Source organism: Xyrauchen texanus, chromosome 10 (assembly GCF_025860055.1).
Source record: "Xyrauchen texanus isolate HMW12.3.18 chromosome 10, RBS_HiC_50CHRs, whole genome shotgun sequence".
NCBI classification, from domain to species: domain Eukaryota; kingdom Metazoa; phylum Chordata; class Actinopteri; order Cypriniformes; family Catostomidae; genus Xyrauchen; species Xyrauchen texanus.
The window spans coordinates 34322547-34337897 of record NC_068285.1 but is presented as its reverse complement, the minus strand read 5'-3'; the positions used below and the strand labels follow the sequence as shown (position 1 = coordinate 34337897).

General features: G+C 38.2%; 1 protein-coding gene across 4 annotated transcripts in view; it reads right to left on the bottom strand.

Moving 5' to 3' along the window:
* LOC127650129 (uncharacterized protein KIAA1522 homolog) overlaps window positions 1–15351 on the bottom strand; it is a 73559-nt gene that overhangs the window by 35356 nt on the left and 22852 nt on the right. For 2 of the 4 annotated variants that reach the window (XM_052135326.1, XM_052135327.1), the window contains exon 1: window positions 8948–9194. The exons of the other annotated variants lie outside the window; for them this stretch is intronic. In XM_052135326.1, coding sequence (XP_051991286.1) covers window positions 8948–9059 — 112 coding nt within the window. In that variant the 5' untranslated portion in view covers window positions 9060–9194. Of the gene's footprint in view, window positions 1–8947; window positions 9195–15351 lie in introns of those variants that run through there. 4 annotated transcript variants of the gene reach the window in all.

Here is a 15351-nt window from a genome sequence, read left to right as displayed (position 1 = left end):
CAACTTGGAATTCAAGCACCTCAAATCTAGAATGGGATGCAAGCCGCCATATTTTTTCGGGACCAGGAAATAACGTTTGTAAAAACCGCACTCTGTTTGAAATTTCCTCTGTTGCCACTTTTTTTAAGAGAGTGAATTTCCTGCCTCGAAAATGTGGCTTCCCAAACAGAAACCTCTGTTGTAAGAACCCTGTTGAACACAGGAGGGCTTCACCTGTAACTGAATTATATAACCATGCTTTATTGTTCGAAGCGGCCACTTCGAAATGCCCTTCAACTGCTGCCAAGCCAACAGACAGAGGGATTAATGCATGGCTTTGGGCTGTAGTATGACCTCTGACCACTAGATGGTGCACTTGGCTTATCTTTGGTGGCTGTCTCTCAACCAGCAGCACAGCAGAGGGGAGAGATTACTCCTTTAAAACAGAGGCTGGCTGAGAAGGTTCTGATAATGGTTTTGCCTTTATTGTATTCAGGTATGAAATATGGGCGCCCTGAGATGCCTTTGCAGCAGGGGCACAGATAGAATTAACTCTTTCCCTGGTATTTGAAATGGGGAAAATTGTTTTGGGGGAGATGTTTATTTGAAAGAACTGGTTTGTCACAACGGCCCCAGCATTATGTATGGGGGGATAACGTGTGATGATTATGCTCACTGTGTGTTTTTGTACATCAAATTCTGCTATGCATGTCTCAAAACCTTTGGTCATGGAGACAGAGGCCTTTGTTCAATAGCCAAACCACCCCAACACATCTACTTACATTTACATTTGGCAGACGCTTTTATCGAAAGCTACTTACAGTGCACTTATTACAGGGACAATTCCCCGGAGCAACCTGGAGTTAAGTGCCTTGCTCAAGGACACAATGCTGGTGGCTGTGGGGATCAAACCAGCAACCTTCTGATTAGCAGTTATGTGCTTTAGCCCTCTACACCACCACCACTCCATACACAAACTTTGATTATAGTCTCAAAAAGAAAAAAATTATAATGCAGCCAATGACAAATTATGAGAAACAGAAAGATTAGTTCTCCTCTGGAATCTTCTTGTCCGAGCTCTTTTGTCATGGTTGTCATGTTACAAAAGAACAAACAACTCAGACCAGATGACTCGAGAGGTGAACTAATAATTTATGTTTCCTGTGTGAGCAATGCATAGCATATACGGATGTCACGTGACAAATGAACGAATGACTCGGACCAAAAGAGTTGAAAGGTGAACTACACCTGGGCAGCAACATCTCCTCATCACTGAACCGTCAACACTGGAGCCCCACAGGGCTGTGTTCTCAGCCCACTCCTGTATTCCCTGTAAACACATGACTGTGTGACAACACAGCTCCAATGCCATCATTAAGTTTGCTGACGATACAACGGTGGTAGGTCTGATCACTGACAACGATGAAACAGCCTACAGAGAGGAGGTGCACACTCTGACACGCTGGTGTCAGGAGCACCACCTCTCCCTCAACGTCAGTAAGACCAAGGAGCTTGTGGTGGACTTCAGGAGGAAAGACGGAGAACACAGCCCCATCACCATTAATGGAGCACCGGTGGATAGCGTCAGCAGCTTCAAGTTCCTCGGTGTCCACATTACTGAGGAACTCACATGGTCCGTCCACACTGAGGCCGTTGTGAAGAAGGCTCACCAGCACCTCTTCTTCCTGAGACGGCTGAGGAAGTTTGGAATGAACCACCACATCCTCACACAGTTCTACACCAGCATTGTAGAGAGCATCCTGACTGCCTGCATCACCGCCTGGTACGGCAATAGCACCGCCCATAACTGCAAAGACCTGCAAAGGGTGGTGCGAACTGCCAGAAACATCATCGGAGGTGAGCTTCCCTCCCTCCAGGACATATACACCAGGCGGTGTGTAAAAAAAGCTCGGAGGATCATCAGAGACTCCAGCCACCCGAGTCATGGGCTGCTCTCACTGCTACCATCAGGCAGGCTGTATCGCAGCATCAGGACACGCACCAGCCGACTACATGACAGCTTCTTTCCTCAAGCAATCAGACGTGTTGAACACTTGATCTCTCATGATCAACATATAACAGCACTGCACTTTATTAATCTATTATCTCACACTGGACTGTCATAATTATATTCTCCACAATAGATCTACAGTATGTATATATATATTTTTATTTTCTCTTTTTTTTTTCTTTATATATCCTTTTTTTTATTGTATGTGTATTCTATATTGTGTGTATTGTTTACTGTACATTGTATATAATTATTGTGTTGTGTAAGTATGTGTACATTTGATATGTAAATTGTGTTGTGTAAATATGTTGTTTATTGTAATTGGTATATGTCTCGTCACTGTCATGACTGCTATGTTGCTCGGAACTGCACACAAGACTTTCACCTACTGTTGCACTTGCCTACATGGTAGTGTGACAATAAAGTGATTTTGATTTGATTAAATCATTTCTGTTTCCTGTAAAACGCCTGTGTGGTTTTCACATAACAAACGAAAGGAGGTTGTTCAATGCGCATGCACGGCCAACACAAAATGAACGAATCACTCTTTGAGACTACTCGTTCTTCAGAGTCACATAAAAGATTCATTTAAAAGGAACGACCCATCACTACTTTACAGCAGAGGACACCAAATAAACCATCGTCCCTAGCATAGAACAGGGAAGAATGCAAACATGGAGGGGAATTTAAAACAAGCAGGCTTGCACAACGGCCCCAGCATTCTTATGGGGACAACGTGTGGTGCTTATGTTCACTGTGTGCCTTTGTGTACACTAGTGCTTTGATGAACATTGAATTCTAGCATATCTCAAGACCCTTGGTCATGGAGACAGAGGCTGAATTCGGGAAACAGTCTCTCTCTCTCTCTCTCTTTTTTTTTTTTACTCTCCGGCAAGCTGCGGGGGAAAACTGTACAAATAAACTATTGTCTTATTTAATATAAGGTTGTGGAAACAACAAGTATAATGATATATATATGGATATATAGCTGTTCAAGATCATAAAATGTTGTTTAAAATAGTTAGATGTGTAAAATTTTATAAAAACAAATCTATGAAAACAAAGTTGGTCAGAATATGTAAATATACAAATATAAATATATGTATAATGCCCCAGAAAATCAAATCCAGTCTACAATTATTGGCCCCTTTATGGAAAAGTTCATTTCTGACAATGCAGTAATGTAACATTATACAAAATATTGTACAGTTCCCACACAGGGAGAGATGCGTTAGTTTCTCACGCTCTCTCTTGACTTATGTCCTAACCCTCAAATGTCACTGGGAAGTTTGTGAATAATTTTTCATGTTTCAATGAAACATCAGAACAACCCAAATCACTTCAATGAATTAAACTTCACTCAATAAACCCGGTGCGGCCACTTGCGCTGCACAAAATCAGCTCTAGGCTACTCAGTTGCAAGATGCATGGTGCTATTTGTACAATTTATCGAGAACGAGACCATAAGCAAAGTTTCTAACCTGATAGCAATTCTTTCACAATTCATAATTCTTCTTGCATGGCACTTCATCCGTTCTTTCCAAACTCCTGAACTCTTCCAATGGATGAAGCTGGTGACAACTAAAAAGAACACACTACTGGAGACAATGCAGTGTGAAATGTGGCTGGCTGCACATGATAGAGACACCCAGTGTTCAGAATATTAATTTCATAAAATTTCTCAACAGCAGGCCAAAATCGGTTCCATTTCAAAAAATCTCTTTCGGGCCGCATCAGAGCAGTCGGGGGGCCGTAGTTTGGTCGCCCCTGCCATAGACCATTTCGTATTTTGTCATACAATTATGTACTTTACCAATGCTTTTGCATATCACAACGAAACATTGTATAAGTCACTAGCCTTGTAATTGCTTCTTACACAGAACATTAACCTAATATATATATATATATATTGTATTATTTTCTCAATGTTAATACCCAAAATTACATGTAAGAATAGCAGAAAGTCTCTTTATAAAAAGCTTGTAATCAAGAGAATATTTTTGCTGACATATAATTGTACATATAATCCCATTATGTTCCTTGCATCTGTAAATTAGTAGCTGCATATGCCACATTGTTTTACCTGGGATTTATTCAGCATGATGATGCAACTGTTTGCTTTGTACAATGCAAGGAGTGATTTTTACTGTGAGGTTTAAGAAAAATGTCAGTTGAGAAGCACGATCCAGGCTGCACAGCAGCACTGGCAGGTGTATTATCACTAGAAACCCCATATACTGTACCTAAAGTTTTCCAAATCAATTCCTGCTTCCTTGCTTGACCCTCCCCCATTCCCAGCTGAACTCAGTTCCACAGCCTTATCCATTGAGAAGACCGATATATCAGAGAGATATGACCGATATGTCAGAGAGTTATGTCCAAGTATTAACCACCATTCACTTGACCCCAGTCCTGGAGAGAGACCTAACATATTGATTCTCTCACCCTGAGACCTGTTTCCAATTGCATGACTTGATTCCAGGGTGTTGTGGTACTGGCATTGTTAAGATAAGGGGAAATAGTCTAAGGAAAGGTGCATTCATTAGTTAAACTGTTTGCTTTGGAAGACCATCAAGGTGGAGCAAAACTTCAAGCAAATACTTATTTTCTACTAAATATTTAAGCCGATGTAGACCATTGGCCAGACATACACAGTACTGCCGCCACATAGACTGACCCCTCTGTTGTGTAGTCTGCTCAGTTATGCGTGAGGAGAGAGGCTGGTTTGTTGGAATGCATTCAGATGCAGCTTGTCTGAATAAACTCTGCTCTATGAATGAGTAAATCTATGCACAGAAGACAATCCAAGGAAGATGGGGTGCATGTCTATGCACCACAGCACCTCAATACAGCATAGCATTCAGTCATTTGCTCCACAGCAACCTCTGTCCACCCTTCTAAAGTCCAAACTAACTGCATGGGGCATGGCTTTAACACATGAATGCCCCTATGCTAATAGTTTATAAAGGTATTTTTTTTAATTAGCAATAAGTCATTCAAATGCATTATTATACATCATTGATATGCAGTTGTAACAACATAAATGAAAAGGATGAATTTCATGCAATACATGGCAAATCATGAGCCTTTTAACTTACATGTTATAAATACTTAATAAATGCACTCAGTAAATAAATGCTGAATAAATGCACTTATTCATACATGTATTAATCAACATTATGGCCTAATTTGTGATTTATGTTACTATGCAACAAAGATAGCCTATAATATATATATATATATATATATATATATATATATATATATATATATATACAGCATTTATTAATATTTGTAAACAAATGGAACCTTTTTGTAAAGTGTTACCATAATTTCTTTATATGCAAACATTTTCATAGTTTATTAATGTTGCAAAATGTGTTATTAAGCAGTTATAACATGTTAGGTACAATGGCACACTATTTGAAAGGTATTGCATGAGTCACCTTCTTTGCACATGATGAAAATGATTTATAATGTATTTGTAAATGACTTTTAGTCATTAATGAGCTCCTTTATAAACTCTTAATAAAGGGAACATGAAACTGTTGTTTACATTAAAGTGTTACCAAAATGGCTTGCAAAGCCATTATATATAATAACAATAATAATAATAAAATCATAATAATAAAAATGCCTTATGTAGTATATGCTATGTAATGTGTTTTAAAGTTGAAGCAGTCTTTGCATCTTATGGACTCAAAAGCGAGGTCCCTTACAAAGCACAGAGAAATTAGTCAAATGGGTACAATTTCTAATATTACATCTGAAAAAAGGCCCCTTGGCTTAAGACATCCAGGGCTTGTTTTTGACAGGAGTGTTGTTCATTATCATAACATTAAACACATTGCTCCCTTAGAGTTCCACTTTTGATTTCATTTTCTGTTAAGGAATGATATCTCCATGCTTTGGCATTCCCCTGTGCTTTTATATAACAGAGAACTGACTGTCTACTCAAAACACTCAAAGCTTGAACTCACAGATCCATGCTGATAGTCTTAAGTGTCTTTCCATTAGTACAAAACCTCTAGTCAAAGACCTCCTCTGTTGTATGTTATAGAAAATGAGAGGTTGCACACAAATAGAAAGTCAGATGGCTTAATAATAGAGTTGTGATTGCAGGGTATTTCTGGTGTGAACCTGTTTATCTGATATCACTTTGCTCGAAGGGAGCAGAAAACAAGCCATAAATGATGGAGCCATGACAGGTTTAAAGCAGTTTTCCATTTCAATAACACACCCAAACCTCCCCAGCCTGTGAAATAACCCACTGGAACAGAGGGAAAAGATGCAACACCTAGATCCTTTTCCCTCCCACACTGACAAAAACTGGGACACAAACTCACAAGCTCTCAAATTTTGACAACCCCAACACTAAAAAAAAAATATCAAAAACTACTACAGTACTTCCTTGTTTTTTGACATAGTAACATGGTACTGCCATGTTTTTGCACATTAATCATATGGAAACCATGTTTTTGAACATGTAGAGTACAGTAGTATTTTTGAAACACCTATGCACATATTGCTATAACCTTTTTACTGTGGTAGTACAGTGGTATTTTTAAAGCAGCTTGGAGTACCATGTAAATACTATAGTACATTAAAGGTCCCCTGACATGCTTCTTTTTGTAGGCTTTGATATAGGCCTTAGTGGTCCCTATTACTGTATCTGAAATCTCTTTTACAAAATTCAGCCTTGGTACAGAATTATAGCCACTACAAGCCAACCAATAATGAGCTTTCCTTCAGACGTGCCGTTTCGGTGTCTGTAGTTTTAAATGCTAATGAGGAGGAGAAAGGCGGGGCAAGGTGTAGTGTGGGTGTGGTCTTGACCAGCTTGCGGCAACGGTAGGTACCATGCATGTTTACACTGGATATATTGCAATGGCACTTAGACACGCAGTCGTTCAAGCGTTTCAGTTTGACCCAGAGTCTGATCCGGATGGAGAAGCAATGGATGAATACTCAATTTATTACTTTGTATTAGTACAATTGCAATTTGTAAGAAGATAAGAATGTTTAGTGAGTAACATTAATAATTAAAATTAGATCAATGAAATTATAAAATATTAGATAATTTTTTTATTTACATATTTTATATTTCATATATCTTAAAAGTTCTTTGAATCAGAATCAGAATGAGCTTCATTAGCCAAGTGTGTGCAGATAGCATGGGGAAAAAACTGCTTTTTTATGCCTAACGTTAGATGTTCTAGTACGCAGAGATCTGAAACGTCTGTAATTTTGTAAACATATCACCAACAGGAGAACGGATATCCAAATAACAAAGAAGTGAACAACACTTGTGTTACAGTGTGTGTATTCACACATATACCTGATGCTATCTACCTTTACATTAGCGACAGTAACTCGGCTGTTAGCTGCATAGCTAATGTTACAGCCACATTCTACGTGTAACAAGCTAGGTAACCATAAATAGTAAAGCAACACAATTATATATAATTAGTTGACTTACTTGTCCGAGGTTTGTAGGTGAGCCAAAGAGAGTTGATACTGATCCAGACTTCAGTTTCAGACGTTCGGCATGCCCTGCTCTGAACTGACCCATGTTGTGAAAACAGTCGTCTGTGAAATGTTTGGCGCAGACATACAAAAATTTGGTGTGTTGTGTCGGTGTATTCCCAGAGTAAATGAAATTTATCCATTGATCCTTCTGGGGATTGGATGAAGGAAGTAAAAAAAGACTTCTGTGATCATTTGTGCATTCAATTATTGAGCAACTTTTGTGCTTCGATCGGTCACACGCCATGATATCTCTCAAGGATAAACTAAAATCGCGCGCGCGTTCGTACTTCCTTGCTCGTGTTCTCATTGGCGGGTCAAATTCTCTGGGCGGGCAAAGCAGAGAAGGGGGAGGTAACCTCCCCCTATATGACGTCATATAGGGGGAGATTCAAGATCAGCCCGTCTGAGATCTTATTTTCTCACAGGCAGAGAAAGATAGCCAAAACTCGGTTTACACCGACTGAAATTTCTAGACACGAGGGGACCAAATACAGGCTAGGGGAACTAATATTAATGTTAAAAAACCTCAGAAAGTGAAAATTTCATGTCAGGGGACCTTTAATAACAATTTAGTACCATGGTATACATCAAAGTACTATAGTATTACCATAACTCATGTAGCTCAGACAGAGCATGGCACTGATCCTGATTGACCAGCTCTGAGCGAGATTCAAACTGGGGTCTCCGGTATAGATGTTTGGAGGGGAGTGAGGTTTACACATACCCCGTTACACTCACCCCCCTAAACCTCACTCCCCTCCGAGGGTCACGGCACCACTGTAACCAGTCCTGCTCGACCCACTCTGAGCAGGATTTGAACTGGGGTCTCCAGCATGGTAGGCCAGACCCTAGCGTCAGTCGTTAATGCACCTCTTCAGGCCAGGGGAGTGAAGTTTACACATACCACACATATATCATATACCAGCTAGCTCCCGTTACACTAGCAACCCCAAATTCATTGGTTTGATTCCCAGGGAACACACATACTGATATAATGTATACCTTGAATCTAAATTGCTTTGGATAAAAGCATTTAAGATTGGATAAAAGATGTCAAATGCATGAATTTAAAAGTTACCAGTACTGTTTTATGGACCCACATTGTATGTACAAATTGATAAATCCAATGGTATACAAATACAAATGGAAACAACAACATATGCAAATGTCTACCTTTTGCACTGTCAGTATGATGGGAATTCAATGCAAAGATATGTCAGCAAATGAGACAGCATGTATAATATAATGTAGTGTATCTGTGTACGGAAATACATTCAGAAATATATCCTTGTAATAAAATTAAACACAACTGGTTTACAATAAATATTGCACTGCCACAGAACTTATTCAAAGCAGCTTAGCTTTTATCACTAGTAAACTCTTCTTCCTTGCAAAGAAAATAAGCAGCCTTTTCCAGTCTTCACTTACCTGCTTTGAATTTATCCACATGTCTAAAGAGCCAGACAGACTTCACTTTGCTGGTGCCGTGACTGATGGTAATGTTGGCCTGGGTCTTCTTCTTGCTGTTAGAGTTCCCCATAGTATTATCTCAGGCCGCACCAGCTCTAAAATCCCCAAACACACAGGAGTGCCACATGTGGAAATGTGCTTCCCTTTTCGTGTGCCTTTATATTCCTTTTCCCACTCTCCAGCTGTCGCAGCAGGGACAGAGATGTCCCACTCTCTGCTGTGCTTGTAATCCAGCGTGTGTGCAGAGCATGTGTATGTGTATATGAGACCCTCCCTCCTTGCTTCTCTTGTTCAGACCACACTGCTTTCAGCGATGATTTGCTCCGACCATTAGAAATGTGCGGAAGGAGGGTTATCTGCTTGCTTCAGCCACTCGTGCTTGTATACACACACGCACGCACGCACACACGCACACACAAACAAACAAAAAAACAAAAAAGGCACTCACATGTGTCTAATGGCTGCAGTTTAAATGCAATCAGAAGTATGTGGCTGATCAGAAGCTCTAGAATATGCTCTATTGTCTCTCACTAGCTTTCTGTTTTATAGACTTTGCCTTAGGCAGTCCATTCCTCTGTTTAAACAGATGCCTGCTTCAGGTCTTGAAACAAGATGAGTGAAGCATATTACAGGTTATCAACTTACATCAGTCATCTGTATTGCACAAACAAATATGGAAAGAGCAGCCAAATTTGTTCACAGATATTTCCTTTCTTAAAAAAAAAGAAAAACAAAAGTTGGATAGAAGGCTGGTTTTGTTGATTGGATGATGTCTATGGAAATAAATTATTTGTCATCTTGTACGAATTATCAAGAGTTGTCATGAGGCTATGCTGGTTCAATATTAAAAAAGGATGATCGAAACATCTGAGACCTGCATTTGTGTCAGCATCAAAATGACATCACTTGATTAATTACTGCTGTGGGCATGTAAGTCAGGCTGGTCTTCACAGGATACAAACTATTTGTTATTCTACTGCTTTCTTCCACCAGCATTCCTTTCTTTGTCCCATATCCTCTTGTGTCACACTCTTCTTGTGTTTCTAACTTTCTCTCTCTCCAGCTTATATTGTCTTTCACCCTGTCTTATTGTTTCTATCTATGAGCTCAAGTAACTTAATATTTCATTTGACTCTGTTCTATACTAAGAGTGTTCAACAGTGCCCAGGATACAGCCCATTTCAACTACTCTAACTGCACATTCATGACAGCCTGTCAACATGTTATACATATTCTGTTACATTCCCAAATCTAAATAATTACGTGATCACAGATGTGAAATTAATTTTGATAAACAATGGCGCTGTGTGGTTTGGTTCTAAGGATGATGAAAATTTAAAAGTACAAAATATGATTATTATGGTTTTTAGACAGAGCCAGGAAAGTTAGGATTACTGGTATACAGTTATGTGGCTTAAACAGAACCGTTTTCTATTTTCCATTTTAATTTAGAACAGAGAAGATTAAATTAAACATTAAATATTATATATTCTTTAAGTATGAATTTGATATGGTTTAGGGTTGTTTTTATTTTTGTTGTGTTGATTTTAATGATCTAGTACAAACATTTTTTTTTTTTGCTTTTGACACAACTGTAACTAACACTAAGCTCACAGGGCTGAAATTTCATGCATGACATAATGATCTGAAAGACAAGAAATGTCCACTGGAGATTTTAGGAAGGGTACACAGTGCCCCTGGAATGTTGTTGACCTTTTTCAGGGACAAGTTGGGCCTCCCCATCACTTGTTTCCCATCTCCATTCTCCTCTCTGTGTAATAAAGAGTCCAGACTTTATAAATACTGAATGCTTTGCAAATCATTGTAAATCTAAAAGAGACAATATAAGAATGAGAATACAAGACGGCCCCCAAACAGGTAAAGAAGATGCAAACATAACAGACTCCTGAACTACATAATCCTCTTGTAACTTAGCAGAAGAAACACTTTGAAAGACCAATGTATCATGCAAAAGCAAATGTATTGCAAAGAAACAACAACAATTTCAGCCCATTTTCTACTGCAGTGTTTCCCAAAACTTTTCGCCATAAGTACCCCGACAGCACCATCAGAAGGGTTCAAGCAACCCTTCATCAACACAAAACCAAAGATGTTTGCATAAGACTCAATATCATTTTAAAGTTATCATTAATAATGTAATATCCTTGATGGGCGAAATTAGAAGATAGGTTATGACATTTATTCATCAAAAACAACAAAAACAAAACCAAGATATGTGAGCCATGAAACTCGAATTAGAGCAGACTGATGTTGTTAATTATGTATATTGTAAGGCCTAAATGTTGTTTACATGCATAATGTGTCCTATTAACAAATATTTACATCGATATGTAGATCAAGTGGTCAAGCTAAAATGGTACTGTCTCTTTAAGAACACAGACAGTTCAGCGTTTTGTCACACATCTTCTTTATTAGAATTAAATGTTTCTTTTAATTTTTAATTTTTTTCTTTTAATGAAATTCTGACCGTGAAGAACAGAAATTTTATTAAAACAGACAATGGCAATGACAAATGGATTGCATGGATCTCATCCTCGGACACACATTAAACAGAACAAGTCAAACCAATATTTTACTTTCGACACAAAGTTAAAGGATCTCTGTGGTTAACTTTGAATACTAAATGGTCAATTTGGGGATTTTAGGAATCGATATCAAAATCATTCAAATGAAGATTGGAAAATTAATCTAAAAATCTGTATTTTTTCCCAGCCCTAATCCCTATTATATTTTAAGTCATACATTTCTTTTTATAGAGAAAATCTGCAGAATTTTGTGGAATGGATTTAAATATGGAAACATGTGTGCAACAGATCTGAGAGTTCTACACTGTTATTGGAAATGAAAGCATAATCAAATTAGCCAAAACATTTAACAAATATTATGCAGTGGCTAAATTATCATTTTAAATGTGTCAGAAGTTGTCTTTGAGTCAGCAGTGTGTTGAGTTGATAGGCTGTAAATAAAACTTTAAACTTTTAGGGTTTCACTGCAGTGAAACATTATATGTATTACATCATCTGTTATTCACATACACAGCTGAATCAAGCCCTGTAGCATAATAGGTGTAGGTAATGTCTCTCAACTTCCACAACCAGTTCTTTCAAACCATTATCATTCCACTTTAAAGATAAGCCATCACAAATTCACCATATATATATATTTTGTTTGGCCATAGACCATGTCCAGTTCTAAAGATACATTAAGGTTTGACTAAGACAAGTGTATCATATATTAATTTATAGATACAAAGGGACTTTGATGCACTAGTCTGAATACAGCAAGAAGCTTTCAGAGAGCATTGTTACAGGCTAATGGCTAATAATTCCATTAGAAATTGAATCCTTATAAATCGATGCAGCCCTTATACTGTATGGCTCTGCATTAGGCTCTTTCACACAGCACCACTCTTCTTCTCTATAACTCTTCCCATGCGGTCTAGTTCATCTGAATTTTGACAGTTCCAAAAGAAGCATAGACATTTTCTTAGCTTGTGTTATGAAGATATGAATTTAACCTAAAAGGAACAGAATGCCTTGTGACATAGTGCCAAAATTCTGTCAGCTGTTTTCATGTTATACTTATGTTTCTCATAAGTAGAATCACAGGTAGAAACTCTGCTTCTGTTTCACACATCTTAATATGCAAGGGTAATATTAATTAATTAAATCTGATTAAGATTGCTGAATTAACTGCTTTAATTATACATAGACCTTTGTCAGAGTATACATCATATTGTTACGATTGTGTGGGAAGCAGGAGCAGGCAGACAGGTGGATCAGATCCAAACGCAGTTTTATTATAGTAAAATAAACAAACACGGGAGCAAATCAAAGGTCCACGATGGGAAAAAGCAAACTAAGGTGGGGAAACATGAACAAAAGCGAGGGTAACGAGCACAGACATGGGCAACGAACAGGAAACGTCAACGCACGACAACGGGAAGGGAAAACAGTGGGGTTTAAATAAAGAGACACGGTAATGACAAAATGACAGACAGGTGCGGACAATAACACACTGACAGGGCCGGAAACGACGGGAAGAAGGGAAGTGTAGTTTTCAAAAAGACAGTGAAACACGGGCGGACAACAAGGAAGACATGACAGGGAGCAAGATCGGCAAAACGGAAAACATGGGTCGGACAACAAGGGAACGTGACATGGAACGTGATCGGCAAAACAGAAAACACGGTGCAGACGACACGCAACATGGTGCAGATGACACGAAACATGGTGCGGACAACACGAAACATGGTGCGGACACACGAAACATGGTGCGGACACACGAAACATGGTGCGGACGACACGAAACATGGTGCGGACACACGAAACATGGTGCGGACGACACGAAACATGGTGCGGACGACACAAAACCGTGACACATATTTATTGATAAAGAAATAGAAGTCTGGTACATAAGGTACAAAAACCAACCAACCAACCAATCCTCTTTTTATTTTTTTTACAAGAATCTTGTGTAATTCTCAAATTTTGTAGGCACAACATCCAGGTATGCAAAAGTACAGCATATTGAACAAATAATGGTACATGCTCTGCAGGGCAGTTTCTAGCTATAAGCAGTATAAGCCGCTTAGGGCCCCGAGCCACCAGGGGTCCCTGCAAAGCAAGGTCGTTTTATATATATATACATACATACACTGGTGGCCAAAAGTTTGGAATAATATACAGATTTTGTTGTTTCGGAAGGAAATTGGTACTTTAATTCACCAAAGTGGCTTTCAACTGATCACAAAATATATTCAGGACATTATTATAGAGATTTTTATCAAATCTTGACAGGCCCCATTTCCAGCAGCCATCACTCCAACACCTTATCCTTGAGTAATTATGCTAAATTGCTAATTTGGTACTAGAAAATCTCTTGTCATTATATCAAACACAGTTGAAAGCTATTTGGTTCATTAAATGAATCTTAACATTGTCTTGGTGTTTGTTTTTAGTTGTCACTGTATGCAATAGTCTGGCATGTCTTAAGGTCAATATTCGGTCAAAAATGGCAAAAAAGAAACAACTTTCTCTAGAAACTCATCAGGCAATCATTGTTTTGAGGAATGAAGGCAATACAATGCTTGAAATTGCCAAAAAACTGAAGAATTCATACAAAGGTGTTCACTAAAGTCTTCAAAGACAAAGGACAACTGGCTCTAACAAGGACAGAAAGAGATGTGGAAGACCAGATGTACAACTAAACAAGAGGATAAGTACATCAGAGCCTCTAGTTTGAGAAATAGACACCTCACATGTCCTCAGCTGACAGCTTCATTGAATTCTACCCGCTCAACACCAGTTTCATGTACAACAGTAAAGAGAAGTCTCAGGGGTGCAGGCCTTATGGGAAGAAAAAGCCACTTTTGAAACAGAAAAACAAAAAGAAAAGGTTTGAGTTGGCAAAGAAACCGAGTCATTGGATAATTGGAAAAGAGTGTTATGGATCTTGACCCAATTGAGATTTTGTGGGATCAGCTATATTGTAAGATGTGTGAGAAGTGCCGACAAGACAGCCACATCTATGGCAAGTGCTACAGGAAGCGTTGGGTGAAATGTCACCTGAGTATCTTGACAAACTGACAGCTAGAATGTCAAAAGTTTCATTGCTGCACGTGGGGGATTTTTTGATGAGAACTCTTTGAAGTAGTTTAAAAAGTTATGATTTTTTTTTTTTTAAATGAAACAGTAATTTTTAACTGGCTATACACTGTGATCAGTTGAATGTCACTTTGATGAATAAAAGGACCAATTTCTTTCCATAAGAGCATAATCTGCACATTATTCCAAACTTCTGGCTGCCAGTGAGTGTGTGTATATATATATATATATATATATATATATATATATATATATATATATATATATATATATATATATACTGTATATACAGTGCATCCGGAAAGTATTCACAGCGCTTAATTTTTTCCACATTTTGTTATGTTACAGCCTTATTCCAAAATTTATTAAATTAATTGTTTTCCTCAAAATTCTTCAAACAATACCCCATAATTTATTTGAAATAAATTTGCAAAGATTTCAAACAAACTTCTTTCACGTTGTCATTATGGGGTGTTGTTTGTCTAATCTACTCTATCCTAACAGCCTCGTTTCTGTTTATGTCAAATTAAATGAGGTGTCTATTCTGATTAAGGTATATTACACATGATCTTTGATAGGACTACATACATCCTCTTTGCTTATTTGTTCCTGTTTGTTCCTCTATCAATGTCTTGAGTACACATACAGCTCATATCACCAGAAAAAGGCAGGTGTTGAGGGCTTAATAAGTGGGCGCAGGTGGAATTTGATTGTCATTTACACCCTTTGTCCTGA